The sequence below is a fragment of the Erpetoichthys calabaricus genome, chromosome 1 (assembly GCF_900747795.2).
Source record: "Erpetoichthys calabaricus chromosome 1, fErpCal1.3, whole genome shotgun sequence".
Taxonomy (NCBI): domain Eukaryota; kingdom Metazoa; phylum Chordata; class Cladistia; order Polypteriformes; family Polypteridae; genus Erpetoichthys; species Erpetoichthys calabaricus.
The window spans coordinates 30,614,592-30,637,289 of record NC_041394.2 but is presented as its reverse complement, the minus strand read 5'-3'; the positions used below and the strand labels follow the sequence as shown (position 1 = coordinate 30,637,289).

The window sequence follows — 22,698 nt, the reverse complement described above, 5'->3', positions numbered from 1 at the left end:
TGGTTGGGCCACCCTTAGCAGCAATAACTGCAATCAAGCGTTTGCGATAACTTGCAATGAGTCTTTTACAGCGCTCTGGAGGAATTTTGGCCCACTCATCTTTGCAAAATTGTTGTAATTCAGCTTTATTTGAGGGTTTTCTAGCATGAACCGCCTTTTTAAGGTCATGCCATAGCATCTCAATTGGATTCAGGTCAGGACTTTGACTAGGCCACTCCAAAGTCTTCATTTTGTTTTTCTTCAGCCATTCAGAGGTGGATTTGCTGGTGTGTTTTGGGTCATTGTCCTGTTGCAGCACCCAAGATCGCTTCAGCTTGAGTTGACGAACAGATGGCCGGACATTCTCCTTCAGGATTTTTTGGTAGACAGTAGAATTCATGGTTCCATCTATCACAGCAAGCCTTCCAGGTCCTGAAGCAGCAAAACAACCCCAGACCATCACACTACCACCACCATATTTTACTGTTGGTATGATGTTCTTTTTTTGAAATGCTGTGTTCCTTTTACGCCAGATGTAACGGGACATTTGCCTTCCAAAAAGTTCAACTTTTGACTCATCAGTCCACAAGGTACTTTCCCAAAAGTCTTGGCAATCATTGAGATGTTTCTTAGCAAAATTGAGACGAGCCCTAATGTTCTTTTTGCTTAACAGTGGTTTGCGTCTTGGAAATCTGCCATGCAGGCCGTTTTTGCCCAGTCTCTTTCTTATGGTGGAGTCGTGAACACTGACCTTAATTGAGGCAAGTGAGGCCTGCAGTTCTTTAGACGTTGTCCTGGGGTCTTTTGTGACCTCTCGGATGAGTCATGTCTGCGCTCTTGGGGTAATTTTGGTCGGCTGGCCACTCCTGGGAAGGTTCACCACTGTTCCATGTTTTTGCCATTTGTGGATAATGGCTCTCACTGTGGTTCGCTGGAGTCCCAAAGCTTTAGAAATGGCTTTATAACCTTTACCAGACTGATAGATCTCAATTACTTCTGTTCTCATTTGTTCCTGAATTCTTTGGATCTTGGCATGATGTCTAGCTTTTGAGGTGCTTTTGGTCTACTTCTCTGTGTCAGGCAGCTCCTATTTAAGTGATTTCTTGATTGAAACAGGTGTGGCAGTAATCAGGCCTGGGGGTGGCTACGGAAATTGAACTCAGGTGTGATACACCACAGTTAGGTTATTTTTTAACAAGGGGGCAATTACTTTTTCACACAGGGCCATGTAGGTTTGGATTTTTTTTCTCCCTAAATAATAAACACCATCATTTAAAAACTGCATTTTGTGTTTACTTGTGTTATATTTGACTAATGGTTAAATGTGTTTGATGATCAGAAACATTTTGTGTGACAAACGTGCAAAAGAATAAGAAATCAGGAAGGGGGCAAATAGTTTTTCACACCACTGTAGATACTTTATTAATCCCCTGTATAAGTCACAGACCACCATTATCTCTCAAGTTAAAGTCTGGACGTGCAGGAGAGTTGAGAAGAGATGAGGGGCCCCATGATAAGAAGGGGAATGTAAACTCTTGGGTTGTAAATAATTGGCGAGTGCTGGGAAAGAAGGGGGGTGAAGGTAGGGACTGTCAGACAGATAGGGACAACAAAGAGTTTGACACCCACCCAGCCGGGAGGTAATGGTAGATTAATTAGGGGCAGGACTAGAGCAATGGAATGCTAGAAGTCAGATGAGGAAGAATAATGGCTTAAATGATGAGTTGTAATAAAAGAAAAAGGTGCCTGTTGCTGGACGCTCATTGTTCCATCTTAAATGAGTCTGTACGCATATGCCATACAATAAAGCTTAATTCTGCTATCTATTCTGAAGGCTCAGGATGCCGCCTTTAGGGGCTGAGGGTGCCCCTGCAGTTTCAGCCTGCTTCAACAAGTGCAGTTTGTGGTGGCTTGAGTTAAATGCTTTTAGTGTTACATGAGGACACTTGTTAATAAAGTTTAGACTGATATATTTCAGTTTGGATAACGTTAAAAATCAATTGAATTTTGTGGTTATGTTGTTGGGGAAAAGTGTCGATCTACCGAGAGCTGAAGTTATAGGCTATCTTTATATATAATACACTACCGTGGCTGTTCGTTTCTTTTCAGGATTTTAAATCACCTGTAGCTCGCAAACCGTTTCACCTATTGACCTGAAATTTGGTACACATATACTACGCGATGTCTACTATCCGCATTTCAGGGTGATGATTTTTATTACTCTTTATTTTTATTTTATTTTATTGTAGAATCAACTCTTGGCAGCGCGCAGCAGGGCGGCCATGTGGCGCATGCGTATGTAAATCATTCTCTTTCCCTACCACCTTCGCGGTCACTTCCCCTACCTCATCATATCTTTTAATCATTCTTGAGGCAGATTGAAGTGAAAAATTATGAAAAATGTACTAAGTAATTGCAACACAAAAACTAACTTACTCAGTTTTAACGCGAAAAGATGCCGACAAAATAAGAGAAGCAGCGGGCCGCTAGGGTGAAGAAAAGTAGTGCTGCTCAGGAAGCACCAAGCGCATCAACCTCTGAGCAAATGAATGCTAAACAGAGACAGAGAAAGAGTATGAAAACTAGGAATGCTCAAGTCAAGTCTGTTCACTGCACGTTATTGTGCACTACGCCGTTACTGGTAGGGGATATTGTCCGTTGAACCAGTTTTAGTGTGTTAGTAAACCAAAGAAAAAAACTGTAATGAGGCTAATCCTCAATGGGAACTCCCTGTAGCTTATCTATTAGTCACTTTGTTACACATCTATACCTTTTACAAAGGCTTATTTGTGTTACATAGCGATAAGTGACTAATAGAAACACTAAAGTAAGCCCTTAAAGCCACTCTTAAAAAGCGTTGCCAAAAATCCTGCTCTATTGATATAAAACAAGCGCCATCTAGAGACAGTCGTACTTGCTGGATTCCCACAATAATATTCTGTTTTATAGTGGCTAAGAAAGGTATGCACTTGCTCAGCGGTGGAAGGAGGTGTGAGTGTGGGTGTGTGTGTATGCGTGGGTGTGTATGTGCTGGGCCGGGTGCTCACTTCTGCTTGTATTTGTAGTCAAGGACAAGGCTGGCTGATATTTAATTTTCTCTTTTCTCTCCCCTGCAGGGCTCTCCCACACAGATCCCTTACCTGCTCATGTACTTGATGAAATCACAGTGGCTCAATTTGAACAAACAGGTATGGTGCAAAGTTTATTTTGTCTTCCAACTGCATTGGAGGGAAAGAGTGATGAGTCTGACTTGGCTATTCATTGTGGGACCCTCCAGGCATTTAATATAATTACATAAATAATAAATTGTGCTGCTTGTCTCTGCTTATATTCTTCTATTTGTTTTAATGCTGTTAAAACTTAAGCCTTTTTTCAGTAATTGTAAGGGAGGAGAGGAGATTGGTGGGATTGGCAAGAGAATGTACATACTGGCAAGGATGCCACATTGACAGAATTTTACTATGTGTAAGCATAGATAGATAACTTATTTGTCCCCATGGGGAAAATTGACTTTTTGCAGAAGCTCTTTAAATAAATAGATATTTAATATAGGCAGGTAAGTAAATACATATACACATAACACTGCCTGGCCAAAAAAAAGTCACCACCTGGATTTAACTAAGCAAATAGGTACGAGCCTCCTATTGGATAATTACTGCATGGGCGATTATCTTTCAGCTGACAAGAAGTTATTTAACCCCAACTGGTGCAACGAGTTGCTTCTCATTTCTTAAACAACCATGTCAAAAGACACATCTCATGGTCATGGAAAAGATGTTTGTCTGTTTGAGAAGGGTCAAATCATTGGCATGCATCAAGCAGAGAAACATCTAAGGAGATTGCAGAAACTACTAAAATTGGGTTAAGAACTGTCCAACGCATTATTAAAAACTGGAAGGATAGTGGGGACCCATCGTCTTCGAGGAAGAAATGTGGCAGGAAAAAAATCCTGAATGATCGTGATCGTCGATCACTTAAACGTTTGGTGAAATCAAATTGAAGAAAAACAACAGTAGAACTCAGGTCTATGTTTAATAGTGAAAGTAAGAGTATTTCCTCACGCACAATGTGAAGGGAACAAAAGGGATTGGGACTGAACAGCTGTGTAGCCGTAAGAAAACCACTAATCAGTGAGGCAAACCGGGGAAAAAAGGCTTCAATTTGCTAGGGAGCATAAAGATTGGACTCTGGAGCAATGGAAGAAGGTCATGTGGTCTGATGAGTCCAGATTTACCCTGTTCCAGACTGCTGGGCGCATCAGGGTAAGAAGAGAGGCAGATGAAGTGATGCATCCATCATGCCTAGTGCCTACTGTACAAGCCTGTGGGGGCAGTGCTATGATCTGGGGTTGCTGCAGTTGGTAAGGTTCAGCAACAGTATGTGCTCCAAGAATGAGATCAGCTGACTACCTGAATATACTGAATGACCAGGTTATTCCATAAATGGATTTTTTCTTCCCTGATGGCACAGGCATATTCCAAGATGACAATGCCAGGATTCATCGTGCTCAAATTGTGAAAGAGCGGTTCAGGGAGCATGAGACATCATTTTTCACACATGGATTGGCCACCACAGAGTCCAGACCTTAACCCCATTGATAATGTTTGGGATGTGCTGGAGAAGGCTTTGCGCAGCGTCAGACTCTACCATCATCAATGCAAGATCTTGGTGAAAAATTAATGCAACACTGGATGGAACTAAATCTTGTGACATTGCAGAAGCTTATCGAAACAATGCCACAGCGAATGTGTGCCGTAATCAAAGCTAAAGGCGGTCCAACGAAATATTAGAGTGTGTGACCTTTTTTTTTGGTGGCGACTTTTTTTTTTTTTGGCCAGGCAGTGTATATTTTGGTCTGAAAACACAGCAGAATGACTAAAGCAAGAAAATTAAAGAGAGAAAAGATCTGACTTGGCAGTCCCTGTACCAGTCAAGCATTATGCAGATGTATCGCTTTTGGCATAAAGGAGCCCCAGTCTCGTTTCTTGACTTGCTTCTGCTTAAATATTCGCTGGCTGAAAGTCCTGTGTTAGTGTGTCAGAGAGAGGATGTGCAGCATTGTTCATAATGGCACACTCTTGTTTTAATTCTCCATCCATCCATTATCCAACCCACTATATCCTAACACAGGGTCACAGGGGTCTGCTGGAGCCAATCCCAGCCAGCACAGGGTGCAAGGCAGGGAACAAACCCCCGGCAGGGCACCAGCCCACCGCAGGGCACACACACACATCCACACACCAAGCACACACTAGGGACAATTTAGAATCGCCAATGCACCTAACCTGCATGTCTTTGGACTGTGGGAGGAATCCCACACAGTCACGGGGAGAACATGCAAACACCACACAGGGAGGACCCGGGAAAGGAAACCCAGGTCTCCTTACTGCGAGGCAGCAGTGCTACCACTGCACTGCCCAGTTTTAATTCTCTTCTCTTCTTTGCTATAACCTCCCAGGAGGTCCAGAGTGTGTCCTATAACCGAGTTTGCCCTTGCCCTTTCTTAAAGTGATGCCACCAGCCCAGCACACCAGAGTTATCGAACATGTGAAGGATGTCACATAGTACCTCAAGCCACTTTTACCTGTATCTGAGTCCGTTAACCCTCCCACAAAACTAATCTTAACCATAGTTTAGTGATGATATGTAATACTCCCAGTTAATGTATAATACAAAGTAACAACCTCCTCAAAGGAGTGGAGCTCTGGGAATCTGCAGCTAGACTCTGTTGGCCTCTTTGACTTCCTGGTAGACTTGAGTAGCACAGAAAGTACTCCAGGGAATAGCCTTCTAAGGGCCTCAATCTCCTCAGTCAGATGATTTTGGAGCTGGGAGAGGACTAAAGGAAAAGGCTGACCCGGTGAGAAGGAAATGGAGGCTCAGAGTCTGGATTGAGCTGTTTACATTGGTGTTCTCTTCTGTATGTGGTCAAGGCACCCGTAATCTAGTTCTTAAACCAGAAGAGTGTAAGAAGGCCTTATTTTTATTTAATGAAATGTTTTTTGTTTTCTGTGTATTGCCCTTGTATACTTCATGTTTCTTAATAAATACCCATCCTAATACCTACTGTGTAGCGATTTCAAATTATTCAAGAACGTTCATATTTTTCTCATTTTGTTATGTTGCAACCTTTTGCTACAATCAATTAAGTTCATTTTTCTGGATACATCACAGATACCACAAATAGATGCTTTAAGTGCTGAGGAACTGGATAAACCTCTAACGCTAACAGAATTACTAGATGCTATAAAGTCACTACAAAGCGGGAAATCAGCAGGCCCTGATGGTTACCCCGTAGAATTTTATAAGAAATTCTCCACTCGGCTAGCTCCCCTCTTATTGGCAACATTTACAGAAGCTAGAGACAACCAAATACTACCTCAAACATTTCGACAAGCATTAATCACCGTCTTTCCTAAACAAAATAAGGACTTGTTACAATGTGCATCATACAGACCAATTTCACTCCTGAATAATGATGTTAAGATACTCTCAAAAATTCTAGCTAGAAGGATGGAGAAAGTGCTGCCCTCGGTAATATCACAGGATCAAACAGGATTTATTAAAGGCCGACACCTATCTTCCAATCTCCGACGCTTGTTTAATGTTATATATTCACCAGCAAAATCAAACACCCCAGAGATATTACTATCATTAGACGCAGAAAAAGCATTTGATATGATTGAATGGAACTACCTTTTCACTGCATTGGAGAAATTTGGGTTTGGCCCGAAAATTTCTGCATGGATCAAACTACTGTATACCAGTCCAGAAGCTTCAGTTTGTATTAATAACATTTGCTCAGACTACTTTAAACTAGAACGTGGTACCAGACAAGGATGTCCCTTGTCGCCACTGTTGTTTGCAATCGCTATTGAACCACTGGCGGTTCACTGCCGAAATTCTTATCAGATAAAGGGGATTATCAGAAAAGGACTGGAACAGAAAATTTCTCTATATGCAGATGATATGGTCTTATATATATCGGACCCAGAAAACACTGTCCCTGCTGTTTTAACAGCACTAACAGAATTTCAAAAGATATCTGGTCTTAGAATTAATCTGAATAAAAGTATACTCTTTCCAGTGAATTCACAAGCATATAATATTAGATTAGACACCCTACCTTTTACCATAGCAGATCAATTTAAATACCATGGGGTAAATATCACAAGTAAACATAAAGCTCTTTATCAACAAAATTTTGCCGTCTGTATGGGAAAAATTAAGCAAGACTTGCATAGATGCTCAACGCTTCATCTCACTCTAGCCGGAAGAATTAACGTTGTTAAGATGAATATCCTTCCAAAACTTCTCTTTTTATTTCAAAACATTCCAATATATATCAATAAATCGTTTTTTAAACAGTTAGATTCAACAATGACCTCATTCATTTGGAACTCAAAACACCCACGTATCCGAAGAGCGACCCTACAAAGACCTCAGGCGGAGGGTGGCATGGCTTTACCTAATTTTCAGTTTTATTACTGGGCCGCAAACATACAAGCCATAAAAACCTGGACACAAATAAATGAACATACACAGGCTTGGTCCGCAATAGAAGTAAAATCCTGTAGTACTTCTTTATACTCCCTGCTCTGCTCTCCAATAAATGTAAGTCATCGCAAATATACTAATAACCCAATTGTGCTTTACTCACTCAGAATATGGAACCAAATTAGAAAGCATTATAAGATGGAAAATCTTTTATCGGTGGCACCTCTGCAAGAGAACCACCTCTTTCAACCTTCGCAAGTATATCCAGTTTTTAATACCTGGAAAAGTTTTGGGATTAAAATGCTCAGAGATCTTTATATAGACAACATATTTACATCTTTTGAACAATTACGTTCAAAATTCAACCTCCCAGCTACACATTTCTTTCACTATCTTCAAATTAGAAATTTTGTTAAACAGAAATTACCCGATTTCCCCCACCTTGCACCCTCCACAATGCTGGAAAAAATACTGCTCAGTTTCGAGGAATTAAACACCATTTCCGCATTATATAAAATCTTATTAGAGGCCCTACCTTTCAAAGATCCAAGAGGACATTGGGAAGAAGATCTCTTAATCAATATATCAGAAAAGGAGTGGAAGGTAGCAAAGCAGAGAATTCATTCGAGTTCCATATGCGCAAAGCATAGAATTATTCAACTAAAAATTATATATCTAGCTCATCTGTCTTGCTTAAAACTGTCCAAAATGTTTCCAGGGCAAGATCCAACCTGCGAACGCTGCAACCAAGCTCCTGCCTCACTGGGTCACATGTTCTGGGCCTGCACCCAACTAACATTTTGGACCAAAATTTTTAAGTGCCTTTCAGACAGCCTTGGTATCACAATCCCTCCTAACCCATTAACAGCTGTGTTCGGTGTTCTTCCAGACGGACTTGAATTGGAGAAGGACAAGCAAACGGTGATTGCACTCACTACACTTTTGGCACGCAGACTTATTCTGTTAAATTGGAAGAATCCTAGTTCTCCTCTGATAAGTCAGTGGGAAACCGATGTTTTATATTATTTGAAATTGGAAAAAATCTAATTCTCAGTTAGAGGATCTGTACAAAATTTTTTCAAAACCTGGCAGGATTTAATCAATATTATTTTAGAATAAGAGAAATAACTATTACCGCATTTAATCCCCTTCTCCATCTCTTATTTACATATATATTTATTTCTCCCTTTCTTTTGTTTATTGTTGTCTTATTAAAAAGCCCTAAGCAATTCTCCTTTGGCTAAGCTCTCCTTCTCAGGGGTGGGGTTTGATTTGTCTTCAATTTTGTTGGGTTATAAATTGATCTATTTGTATGGAATGATTACAATGAAAATTAATAAAATAAAAATATAAAAAAAAAAAAAAAAGTTTATTTTTCCCCAATCAAACAACACTTAGTACCACAGAATGGCTAAGCAAAAACAGGGTTTTAGAAATTTTTGCAAATCCTATTAAAAATAAAAAATAAAAACCTGAAATTACATTATTGCAAGTATTCAGATATTTTATTCAGTACTTAGTTGAAGCTCCATCAATTCAAGCCTGGAGTCGTCTTGGGTATGATGTGATGAGCTTCCCACACCTGGATTTGAGGATTTTTGCCCATCCTTCTATACAGATCTTCTCAAACTCTATTAGGTTGGATGGAGAATGATGGAGATATTCTCTGGTCTCTCGAGATGTTCAAGGTTGGGCTTGGGCTGGGTCACTGCACAGACATTCCCAAAGTTGTCACTTAGCCACTTCTGTGTTGACTTTGCTTTGTTCAGTTGGAAGGTGAACTTCCCAGTCTGAGGTCCAGAGTACTTTGGAACAGATTTTAATTAAGATATCTGTTTATTTTGCCCTAGTCTGCTTTCCCTCCATCCTCTCTAGTTTCCTAGTCCCCAACTCCACAGCATGATGCTACCACAAGCATGCTTCACTGCTGGAATGGTATTGCACAGGTGCTGAGCAATGCCTGGTATCCTCCAGGCATGATGCTACTTGTGGTTTTATCAGACCAGAGAATCTTGTTTTTCACAGTTTGATAGTCCTTTAGGTGCTTTTTTGTAAACTTCAAGCAGTCTTCCTTGTGTCTTGTACTGAGAAGAGGCTTTCATCTGGCAACTCTGTATAAAACCCAGATTGGTGGAGTATTGCAATGGTGGTTATTCTTCTAAGAGTTTCCTCCATGTTCACACAGGTTCTCCGGAGCTTGGCCAGATTGTACATTAGGTTTTTGGTCACCTCTCAGTTGCTCAGTTTGACCAGGTGGCCAGCTCTAGGGAACCTCTTCCTCTTGGAAACCTTCATAGCTTGAGGAATTTTTTTTTTTTTGGTAGCCTTTCCCAGATTTTTGCCTCTGCAAGATTCCATCTCTAAGCTCAGCAGGCAATTTGTTTGATCTTGTGGCCGGGTTTTTGCTCACCTGTGAGACCTTCTTTACACAGGTGTGTACCTTTACTAATTGGGTCCAGTCAATTCAATTGACCACAGTAATGATCAATAGAATGGGATAGACCTGAAACAAATTTTAAAGCAAAGCGTTGGAATATCTTTGTCAGTGATATTTCACTTTTTTATTTTTAATAAATTTGCAAAAAATGTATAAAATCCTGTTTTTAGTGTACTTTGTCATTCTGAAGTCATTTATATGGACTTCTCTAGTGCCTTCAATGCCATCCAACCTCTGCTCCTTGGGGACAAGCTGACAGAGATGGGAGTAGATACATACCTGGTGGCATGGATCGTGGACTATCTTACAGACAGACCTCAGTATGTGCGTCTCATCTTGGGTGGGCAGTCAGTCAGTCTCACAAGGCTGAATCATAGTAAAATGTGAAAAAGTGTGGGGGTTTGAATTATTTCTAAATTGCATGTATTTGGACCAACTTGATGCTGTTCTAACTATAGGCCCGCACTCCCATTTTGCTCAACAGGTTATAACACCTGAGTCCACCCAGATGTGCCATTTCACACTATTTTGTAAGAAAGTAACCTGGCCACATCATCCCAACACTAATACCACACTACACAGACTACGGCCAACAATTAAACACTTCCCTGTTATAAGGACACCAGTGGAAATTAAGAGGTAGTGTGTTTAGGACTGAACCCAAGAGGCATTTCTTCACTCAAGGAGTTGTGGGAATTTGGAACAAACTATCGAGTCATATAAAAACCTTAACGACCTTTAAGAAGCATAATCATCAAATATTGGGCCAGCTTGGTTATTAGCTGAACAGATGAGCTGGATGGACTGAATGTGCTCCTCTTGTGTTTGTTACAAAAAAAAAAAAAAAATATTTATTTTACTCTGCATGATTTAAAGCAGGGGTCTCCAAAACGTCACTCGCAAGCTACCGGTAGCTCGCAACCCCATTCCAAGTAGCTTGCCAAAGGGTTAATGAATCCTACATAAATTGGAAAACTTGATTAGTCAAATTAGGGGTGGGCGATCTTTCAAAAAAATCATCATATGATCCTTTTAACACAAATCACGAACCACAATCTGAATTGCAATCTGTCTTTTCAATGTGGCAGACATGTAAGAGAACATCCGGACTCAAACTCAAGACCTAAGTAACCCTTTATTTTAAATATCAAACAAAGTTGAATTCAATTGTTCTCTCGTTCACTAGCTAAGCGGAGTTAAGGGACATGCCCCGAAGCTGGCAAGTAATTGAGGAAGGCCCCTTTCTATGGCCTGTTGCCTTTTTCTTGGATTTGAGCAAATAAATTGGTACCGCAAATGAACTATGATACATAGTGAAATGAGAGAAGTCACAAAATCAACCGGAATGTTCAAGCAAATTATAGATAAAAAAAACCCGATCTAAATCCGTGAAGTAGTTCTTTTGAAAACCGGACAGACATGCAGACAGATAGATTGGATTTTATGTATTAGTAAACCTTCAAAATAATGTGCAGTTAAAGTCTCAACAGCATTTCTGGTGCTTAGTAGAGCCCGATAACTATAAGAATCTTCACCAAGCAACTCTGAAAATGTCTGCTTTGCTTGGGTCTCCATACCCCTGTGAGTCTGACATGAATGTCATGAAATCAAAGTTCAGAACAAGACTGACAGATGAAAATTGAAATGACTCCATCAGAGTGAACCTCAGTGGCTCCACTCCACTACACACCTGCCTCTCTTGTTGACTCCATGCAGTGCCAGTCATCTGACAACAAAAAACACATCACACATGCAACTGGACCTGTGAATAAAGTGACACAGTGACATGGAACAAAATGACAAATAAGGAATATCTGTGGATTTGGAATTGCATTGTTTTATTTTGACAGCATTCAAGTTTTAATACAATAGAGTGAGATACACTAGAAAATGCATACAGACATACAAAGTGCACTTGCAGGTGCACTAAATATTTTTTGTGATGTTTTAATGCAAAATGTGAGCTGTGGACACCAACATTTTGTAAATGTTCAGGCAAAACCAAGCTTATTCAGTTTGTTTGGGTTGAAATAAGCTATGAGAATAAACGTTAGAAGACATGAGTAGCTCTTGGCCATTTTCATTTTGTAAAAGTAGCTCTCCCGGGGGGAGGTTGGAGACCCCTGTTTTAAAGCATGTCTTAAACACTTTTGGCATGATATTGCAGTTTCCAAGAAAAATGCATTATCTATGTAAAGTTCTTTGGACTGGCATTAACCCTGTGAAAGGAACTTAACTGTTTTGTATTGGGCTTCTCCAAGACTGGATCACTTATTAACAGTAAAGTTCAATTTTTACATCCATTCATCTATCCATTTTCCAAACCAGCTTGTTCAGTTTAATTCACTGAGTCCGCTAAAGGCGTGTGTTATTCAATTAGTTAATACAGTATATAGTGCCTTTTCATAGTAAATGTCATGTGCTAAGCATCCGTTACATTTTCAACATGTCCATTCCAGGTCTTTGTGAGGGATAGGTAATGTCCATGTCTGAATGGGATACCAGACTTTCACTGGACACTATTATTAAATATAATGGCTTAATTTTAAATATGCCTTGGTTCAGTTGAGCCATTTAAAAACTGTTTTAAGTGTGAATTGGCCATTGTATGATAAGCTGATTTTGCATAGTAACTGATGTTCCCATATAGCTCCCCTGATCTGAATTCAGTTAAAAGGCAATATGCATGTTATATTATTAGTGGTGTCCAGACTTAAATTTGAATGAGTTATAGATGTGAGTAAAGTGTTTACCCGGGACTCCTATTGAACAACTGAAAAAGCAGGTCTACAGGGTGTTCAACAGCTGAATAAGGCCGATTATGAGAAGTGCTGCAGCACCACCTATAAGATGCTTGTAGTATTACAGTTTCTTCTTAATTTGAGAAGCTGAGTGAAAGTCAACTGAAGATCTACCTCAATCCATTTTTATTTTTCCTTATGAATGTTTCATTTTTGTTTGCTTGTTAAATGGTTTACTTATAAACTAAAATACTGTGTAAGTATAAATAGTGAGAAATCAAACAAAATGACATCTTTTATCCATATTACTAAACGAGAATGGTAAACCGGATGGACGCAGGGACATCCGGCCATGGGCCGTGTCATGGGGGTGTCATTTTGCTAGACTTCTCACGACATTCATAATGGCTAACACGGTACAACACTCTAGTACTTAAGTATAAATAGGATATATATTGTTAGGAGCATTTTAGATTCTTTACAGATAAAAAGTATAGCTTGATTTATATTTATCCATCCATTTTCTAACCCACTTATCCACTTTAGGATTGCCTATAGATTCCTCCCATCCCAACAGCTTTGGGCACAAGACAGAATCCATCTGTGGATGGGGCACTGGTGTAGTCATAATAAGACTATAAAACCTGAAAACTGGTATGGTACATTAAAATAAAAGTGTAAATTTTAGAATGTAGATACCACAACTTGGATATTAAAGGCTGACCTTGGGTGTTTTGGTCTCTGTTCAGATTGTTTCTAAAAATTATTCTTATTACATTTGTTTTGATCAGGTGACTTCATCGGGTGGACCACTTCTACTGAACACCTTCCTGTAGACAAGAGTGGCATCCCTCCTGGCGCGGTAGTGTGTTACCTTCCAATGTACAGGTAAAAGGGGAGTGTTTGGGGGTGTGTGGAGGACAAGGCCTTCTGCAGCTTGAATGGCTTTGGATTAATTTATTAGCGAGCAGATGAAATATTTTCAACTGACTCTCAAAGGACTGGTGCTTGGAATTTGCTCAGAAATGAGTCCCAGCGGCATGCCTTGGTACAGTACCAGGTGTGTGGCAGGGTGTTTGTGTACAGATCTGTGGATTAACGATTTACTTGTTAGCTTACTCTGTGGACACTACTGTTGTTTTTATCCTTTTGTTTATTTACAGTGCCTGCTGTGAAGTGTTTTTGCAGGTGGTGAGGTCCTTGAGATACGATTTGCTTTCACAAAGAAGGTGTCACAAACGACTGAGTTCATAGAACATAGGGTGGAGTCTTACAAGGTGTAAGAAACTGTTGACGTTTATAGACTACAGTGGCTATTGTAGATATTGTCCTAAATTACTTGGAAAGGTTGCTAATTTCTGTAAAAGTAGCTGTGCATATCTTTGACTGTACTGGTTTTAACATGTCTCTGACCAAAGGTTCCACAGTATCAACTTTTAGAACTCTCTTGTCTTTCCAGATTCGGTGATTATTCTGTTCACTTTGGATTTATAGGGTCCTTACTGTCACTTATGCACAGTACTATTATGATTCGGATTCTCAAACATAACAAAATGGGTGTGAGGCCTAAAAGGACCATAAAGGCAGGGCCATAACATAACTAGCCTGCACAAGGAGACTCCACCCAAATCCATTTTGCCTTGACACTGCTGTCTGCAGGCTTCCAGCCTGGCGGACCCCTAAACAAGGTGAGCAGGCAAAATAAGTAGAAATGACCCAAAGATCTACCGTATTTCCCCGAAAATAAGACCGGATCTTGTATTAATTTTTACTCCAAAAGATGCACTAGGGCTTATTTTCAGGGGATATCTTATATTTATTCATGTACAACAATATACATTTATTCAAATACAGTCATGTCAGCATCTTCTGGAATATCGTCATAACTCTACACATTCAAAGCCTGAATTTCTTGCTACTCCAGCCACTTTTAGGATCCTATGGGATTGATGTGCGTGCTTCGATGTTTGATGAATGGTTCGATGTGGTGAAGCAAAATGCCGACAAACAAATGTATTTGTGGTGCTTTGATAATCAAGCGTCGCATATTCCCCAACATAATGACACGATATATTAAAGGTCTCGCATACCATCTTTTGCACCTTCACAGTAACATCAGAATGTATGGTGGCGTATTTGAGCCACAGAGAAAACAATTAAGGACATGGTAAAAATGTCTATTTTGTGATTAAAGTGGAAATTTAACCTCGTAGTTTATCATTAAAGCAGACCGTCATAAACGGCCTCTTAAAACCAACCGAGTTGTTAAATCGCTACTCGCTTCTGGGGCTTCCTCCTGAACTGACAGCAGCATCGCCATACAGAACACATTAAATTTATGATATTCCAACTCACTGCACATTTAGAATTCTTAGAATTATACTTTCATACTGAAATGCATTAAACTATGTATGTTACATTTTACAGATAAATCGTTAACTTTATTTAAATAATGAATACTGTTAATATTTACACATACGGAGTGGCACGATGGCAGATCAGTAGCACTGCTGTCTCGCAGGGAGTCACGTCCCTTTTGATCCCTGCCTGGAGTTTGCATGTTTTCCTGGTGGGTTTCCACAGTGTGTTCAGTTTTCCTTCCAAAGACATGAAAGTTTGAGGATTCGGGGACTCTAAAATGATGTTAGTGTGTGTGCTTGAATTCACCTTGCAATGAGCTGATGCCCCATTCAGGGATTTTGTTCCTGTCTTGCTTGCTGGAATGGACGGATCCCTGGATTGATGGATGTAATCATTAAACATCCTTTTCAGAGATATTGTGGCAAGGTGTCCTCGGAATGTAATAGATGTTTCGGGCACACGCGTCACACCGTGTGAAGTATAAACCTGGCCTTAGGTGCCTTACTTTTCAGCTGACGATCTTGACTAGGGCTTATATTACAGAGCAGCCTGAAAATCATGCTAGGGCTTATTTTTGGAGTAGATCTTGTTTTTGGGGAAATACGGTAGGAAAAGCCTCACAAGATGAGGCTATATGCAATTGGCTTGTCTACAAAAAGGCAAAGAAAGAAAGAAAGAAATTTTATAAATAAATGATGTATTAACCACAAATAGAAGAATACAGAGAAAAGTTGAAAGGTGCTTTTTTTCTACAGTCCATCGGCGTCGTGAATGTGTACAGTGTGTAGAGCTACAAGATGTTAATTTTCTTATTTAAAAAAACTATTTTATTACATATTGTATAATTTTAATATAATGCATGCTACTGCTGTCATTTAACATGCTGATTTTCATTGATCGCCTCTAAAACAATAGAGTCCACAGTGGGAGCACCTTCTAGCACTCCCTGCAAGGTCTACAAGAAGGCCAAATACTTTTACAATGTTTGGGCTTATGCACCAACGGTTGGGTCAGAGTCTTTCTTCCGATCCAAAGTCACAGGGAAATGACCCTTTCATTCATCAGGATAAACTCCAACATTATTTTTAATAACCACCAAGCTGGGGGGCTATAAGTAAGCTCATAGCCACCTGGTGCCTCTCACCCTGGGCAGCTCAAGAGTAGAATAGAGTCTAACCCCTGCCCAGGAGTTTGGTTCCAGAACCTGTGTTGTGGTGAGCCTGACCATATCTAGACAGTACCTCTTTACTTCCTGAACTAGCTCAGGTTTCTTCCCCACCAGAGAGGTCACAACCCACATCTTTGGAGTCCGTTTCAGTAGCTGGGGCTTGGTCATGCTGTACTCTCTAAGAAGACAAGGAAAAACTCCCCAAAAAAAAAAAAAAACCTTGTAGGGAAAAAAATGGAAGAAACCTTGGGAAAGGCAGTTCAAAGAGAGACCCCTTTCCAGGTAGGTTGGGCGTGCAGTGGGTGTCAACTACTAGGCACTTGCCATCGAGGGCCTGGCTCTGGGGTGGAACCTGAATCCTTGTTTCTTCTTTCTATAATAATTATATGAACTGCTCTTCATCTGATCTCTTATTTAGGACCAATTTGCCTTGAGTGACCCAACCAGGGGCAATGGCCCCGGATAACATAGCTGTTAGGATCATTGAAATATGCAGACCTCTTGACCATGATAAAATGGCAACTCAAGGAGAGGCTAGGAACTGTATCATTTTACTGGTGAACTTCAATGACAGTGAAACCTGGAAGGGTGTGATTGGGAGGAACGGCCTTCCTGATCTGAACCAGAGCAGTGCTTTGCTATTGGACTTCTGTGCTAGTCACAGTTTGCCCACAAGAACCACTGTGTCCGTCCAGAAGGGTGTTCATAAGTGCCCATAGGTCAATGAACAATTTTGTAATCCTGGCATCAGATCTGTGACAGTATGTCTTGGACACTCTGAAGAGAGTTTCTGAGCTATCCGCTGATCACTAAGTGACCGAGTTGGCTCAGATGGCGAAGGAAGATGCCAGACAAACCTGGCAAGCCAGGTCTCATAGAGAGGGTGTGCTGAAAACATTTGGCGGACACCCATGTCCAGAACATCTTCAACTCACACCTCCAGACAAATTTCTCTTGAATTCCTAGGGAGGTGGGGGGACATTGAACCTGAATGTGTCATGTTCTGCTACTCCATTGCTAAGTCAGCTGTGCAGAGTTGTAAACGTAAAGTCATTGGTACCTGTTGTGGCAGTAATTACTGAGCCTGGTGGTGGTTCAGTCATGGTGGACACCATCAGTAAAGGAAGCCTTCAGACTGAAGCAGGTCTTTTGAGCTTGGCTAACTTGACCAACAGGTCAAGCAGAGCGTGGTGGTAGCTGTTGTGGAACAAAAACTCGGGTGTGGGTGGAGTTTGAGGCCATGTTAAATGACTTTCGGTCACCCTTGAAGTGTTCCTGGCAAACTGTCAGGGGACTTGGGAGGGAGAAACAGTGCTTTGTCCATGCACTTTATAGCAGGCACGTAGTGCTACTGACTTCACCTGCGGACAGGCTGGTGGTGGAAGGAACACTTCAAGGACCTCCTAAATCCCACCGACATGTCTTCCTGTGAGGAACCAGAGCCTGAGGATTCAGAGAGGGGACTCGTCCATCACTGGAGCGGAGGTCTCTGAGGCAGTTAAACTTTTCAGTGGCAAGGCTCTGGTGGAAGATGTTTACCCTGAGTTCTTAAAGGCTCAGGATGTATTTGGGCTACTTTTAGTGGACACGCCTTTTCAACATTGTGTGGAGATTGGGGATAGTACCTCTGCATTGGCAAACTGGGGTAGTGTTCACCATTTTTAAGAATGGGGACTGAAGGGGGTCTTCCAGCTTTAGGGCGATCACACTCCTGAGCCTCCCAGGGAAGGCCTATGCCAGGGTTCTGGCGGAAAAGAGGATTTAGCTACTGGTCAAGCCTCAGATTCAGGAGGAACAATGCTGATTTTGGCCTGGGTGCAGAACATTGGACAGGCTTTTTACCCTCACAAGAATTCTGGAGGGTTCATTGGAATAAACTTAACCAGTCTATATGTGTTTTGTGGACTTGGAAAAGGCACACGACTGTGTCCCTCTACGGGTCCTGTGGAGGTTGCCTTGAGTGTATCAGGTACCAGGCTAATTGGTCCATGTATAACCAGAATGAAAGCTTTGTTTACGTTGCCAGCATTAAGTTGAACTCATTCTTGTTGGGTTTGGGACTCTTTCAGTGCCTCCCATAGTTGGTTTTTTTTTTTTTTTTTTTTTTTTTTTGATAGAATTTCTTGACAAAGCCCAGGACTGGAGGGGATCCAGTTCTGTGGCCTCGGGTTCATGTCTCAGCTCTTTGTGATGATGTGGTTCTGTGTGAAGAGAACTGGATGAGGATCAGCACCTCCAAGTCTGAGGTGATGGTTCTCAGCTGGAAAATTGTTCTGGGATGGGAATAGGGTGCTACCTTCTGCTGAGGAGTTTAAGTGTTTTGGTATCTTCTTTACAAGTGAGGGATGAAGGAAGCGGGAGATCGACGAGCAGTCAGTTGTGGTGAAGAGGGAGCTTCAGCGAAATGCAAAGCTTTTGATTTACTGTTCGATCTACATTCCCATTCTCACCTATGATGACAAGCTTTGGGGTAGTGGGCAAAAGAACTAGACTGTGGATACAAGTGGCAGAAATGAGTTTCCTTCACAGGATGTTTGGGCTCAGCCTTACTGAGGGGGTGAGAAGCGCAGACGTTTGGGAGGAGCTTAAAATGGAACCGCTGCTTCTCCACTTTGAAAGAATACAGTTGAGGAGATTCAGACATCTGATTTAGGATACTTCCTGGATGCCTCTGTGGTGAGGGATTTTGGGCATGTCCAACTGGGAGAAGACCTCTGGGACAGACCCAGGACACTCTGGAGATACCAAATACCAAAAGAAAAAGTTTAAAGGCAGAACACCACAAAAATCCAAACTGGTATTAGACTCCAATATTTACAAAATATTTGATATTTCCATGCAAACAATCATACAAATGCTTCACGAGCCTAGGGAGGATACGAGATTTTTTTTTTTTGGCTATATTCTCCCATCACTTTCTTGGGTTTAGATGCTTGTTGCTTATTCCTGTAGAATGCAGCTTCACTGGCTTCATTCTGGGTAGAGTATTTGCTACATCATCACCTCTTTTTGTTTACTTTAAATACCACACACATTGGGAAGCTTTCCCCACTCCAGAGCACTGCTACAGTCATGCATGTTTTGCTCCATTTGGGCAAGTATGGTATATTCTTGTCATGTTGATGTGGGGCTCACTCTATAGTTTAAAGTCCTGCAATTTGGCAAAATTGAGTTTCCCTACTGTAAACACTCCTGCTATTCTGCATGTGTTTCTAGCTTATACCTGTCCAAGGTGAGTTACAGTATGCTCTAGAGATCTTTAACCTAAAACTGGAGTGGTTGGTTTTTGAAAATGCATGGATGGAAAGAAGTGGTCTAGTAGCAATTGTAGCACCACTGAAATCTTTAAAAACTAGCTTTGTATTAGTTTGGAAACTTGAATGAAATATTTCATGCATTGCTGGTGCTTGGAGTTCTGCTTTTATAAGCCTTTATTCTGTTTTATTGAATTGTCAGACTTGTGTCATCCATAACATAATTGCATAATTGAGAAGATATGTAAATGTAGGCCAGGTGAGGACATTTGTCCCACAGATCTTTTGCTTGCCTATTCAGCGTTTTGCCTCCGCAATTTTTGTCCAAGCTGACATTCTCAATAATTACCAGTTGATGTTGATACAGAATTGCATAAAAGAAACCCTCTAGGATAACACATTCTGCTTCTCAATCTTGCCTACAGCTGGTTCTCATTGGAGCAGCGCATTGACCTAATGGAAGAGGGCCTTTGGGAAGAGCTGATGGATGCTTATCAGCCTGATATCTGCATCCAAGACTGGTATGTTGTGACTGAAATCTGCCTGGTACACCTTTTGATACCTAAACTATTTTCAGACATTTCTATTCAGAATGTTGCTGATCTAGGACAGTTGAAATTGGACTTAAGGAACTGTGTGTGTGTGTGTGTAATTATTTATTATTAATGTGTATGTATGTGTGTGTGTGTGTATATATAAAAAATGAGTTGTTCACTCTTACTGAAAGTTACAAGAAATGGAGGGCAATTCAATAAATAGGAGGGATAATACAGGGTGAGTCAAAAAGAAGTACCACGTTTCAAACATTTATCCTACAAAAACACTACAAGGTAAAATTAAATTACATTACGACACAAGAAAGGGTATACAAAATAGATTTTTTTTCACTGTGTTATAATAATGAAATCTTGAAGGTGGTGGCTATCATTAGTGATACACTCTTTGAGACGATTTTTGAACATTCACATGAGTCGTTCGGCCATTTCAAGGGGATTAACAGCGATTTTGTGGCGAATAGCGTCCTTGAGAGCTTCATAGTTTTGAGGTCGGTGTGTGGATACCTTCAACTTGAGATAGCCCCACAAAAAGAAATCGCACGGAGTGAGGTCAGGCAAACATGAAGGCCACTCCACATCACCGTGCAGGGAGATCGGCTGCCCCAGAAACATCTCCCGCAAAACTTGCATGGATCTCCGCGCCGTATGAGCTGTTGCTCCATCCTGTTGAAACCAGGCATCTACCACATCCATTTCTTCCAGTGGGGGCCACAAAATGTTCTCTAGCTTTTCAATGTAACGTTCAGGACCGTTGCCCCGCCCCCCCTTCAAAAAAAGGTAGGGCCTACAATGCCAAATTCTGCAAAGGCGCACCAAACTGTAACGCACTTACTGTGCAGGGATCTCTGATGAAGTTCACGAGGGTTGGTTTCAGCCCAATAGCAAAAGTTTTGCTTATTTACACAACCATTCAAATGGAAAATTGCCTCCTCGCTGCATATGAACAGTTTGCAGAATGTTCATGCACAACTCTGTATGGCTCTCCCAATCTCTCTGTGAGTTCTTGCACTACCGCCATTTTGTATGGAAATACAAATTAAGATCCTCATGCAAAATCCTCCTCAAAGATGTGAAGAAGCATGTTTGTGCGCTGTACGTCTAGGAGACTGCAAAATTGATGCCCTTACAGCTTGGATGTTTTCAGGCGTTCATGCAGCCCGAGGATGGCCTGATGATTTTCTATTCAATGTTATACCCGTCTATGTAAGTTAAACCACTCATTGAAGAATTGCTTTCTGATTTGGGACGTCACCGTTGGGAGGAATGCTGAAGTGTGTTCAGAAGGTGTGTTGCGTAGTTAGTGATGATGGATATGTTGTTTTTGAAGAATGCTCCGACAGCGAAATCGTGTTCACTGGACCAAGGCATGTGCTGACTGAGAACTATAAGGGATCGCCTATCAAAGGACCCCCACCGCAACACACTCGGCTGCCTCTACCTCACGCAATGACCTTGAGAAATGTGGTACTTCATTTTGGCTCACCCTGTATAAATGTATGACTTTGCTTTAATAGTATGAATTACACTGTCGAAGTGCCAAATCAGCAGGCCACCATCTGGCCCCCACATAATTAAACAAAACTCATTTTATTTGGATTTCAACTCAGGTACGAAGACAGTAAGATTCATGAATTTATATACCAGTTGAATGTCAAGCTGCTTGGGGCAGATGGTGAAACGGTGATTCAAGAATACTCCCACAACCCTCAGAGTGACAGAGGAGATGGAGGAGAGGATTCTCACAGCTGGATTGAGGTACTTCTGGGATACGCTGGTTAACTTGCCGGCTCATTTACTTCTTACTCTGCTCTTTTGCTTGTCCTCTCTCTGTGCTCCTTGCTCCCACATGGCTCCTTAGTGAAACACTGCATTTGTTTCAGGAGTAGCCACCTTTTTTTTTCTTTTCTCATATCGGAGACCTTTTACCATTCTGAAGTGTTCTCATTTTCCACAGGTTTCCCACATATTTCAAGATTATGGCTCTGGAGTGCGCTACATCCATTTCCTGCACCGTGTCAAGAACATGCGGATGGTTGACTTTCAAAGCACCCGAGTTACAGACACCAGTGTGGTGGTGAAGCTGAGAGACTGAGAATGGAATTGTTTTATTAATGTTGCTTGATAAACTTATGCCATGTCCTGATGCATTGCGGCTTTGAGTTTGCGCAATGTAAGGGTGTAATCACTGTGGGTAGGAATTAAAGAGCACGCAGGTATACAACGACTGACTTTTTTTTTTTTGTTTGTTATTTCTCTTTCTTGATTTCTTAAATGTTTCCTCCCACAGTCCAAAGACATGCAGGTTAGGTGCATTGGCGATCCCGGGTTTGTTCCTGCCTTGTGCCCTGTGCTGGCTGGGATTGGTTCCTGCAGACCCCCGTGACCCTGTGTTAGGATATAGCGGGTTGGAAAATGACTGACTGACTGATGTCTTAAATTGTATTTTATAAAAACTGCACATTTCTCTATAAACTGCAAAACTAGGTATAGAACATGGGTGAAGAAAACATATTGGCAGCTGATAGTTTAACACAATAAAGGCATACACTGTTAAATAACATGTTAAATTGAAATAGGTGTCCTATTATAAGCTGAAAGTAGCTGGAACTAAATCCTGTCAAAGTCCAGGACCCACCACTCTGTTTTCTCCTAATAGTGAGGTGATGCCCCAGTGCTGCAAAGTGTCTGGATAGGCTGATCATTC

At 41.1% G+C, this 22,698-nt stretch overlaps 1 protein-coding gene across 1 annotated transcript in view; it reads left to right on the top strand.

Moving 5' to 3' along the window:
• nccrp1 (P1, F-box associated domain containing) overlaps positions 1 to 22,229 on the top strand; it is a 48,164-nt gene extending 25,935 nt beyond the window's left edge. The window contains exons 2-6 of the mRNA XM_028797161.2: positions 3,096 to 3,167; positions 13,446 to 13,542; positions 19,863 to 19,958; positions 21,602 to 21,749; positions 21,949 to 22,229. Coding sequence (XP_028652994.1) covers positions 3,096 to 3,167; positions 13,446 to 13,542; positions 19,863 to 19,958; positions 21,602 to 21,749; positions 21,949 to 22,086 — 551 coding nt within the window. The 3' untranslated portion in view covers positions 22,087 to 22,229. The remainder of the gene's footprint in view (positions 1 to 3,095; positions 3,168 to 13,445; positions 13,543 to 19,862; positions 19,959 to 21,601; positions 21,750 to 21,948) is intronic.
• Positions 22,230 to 22,698: the final 469 nt, after the last annotated feature.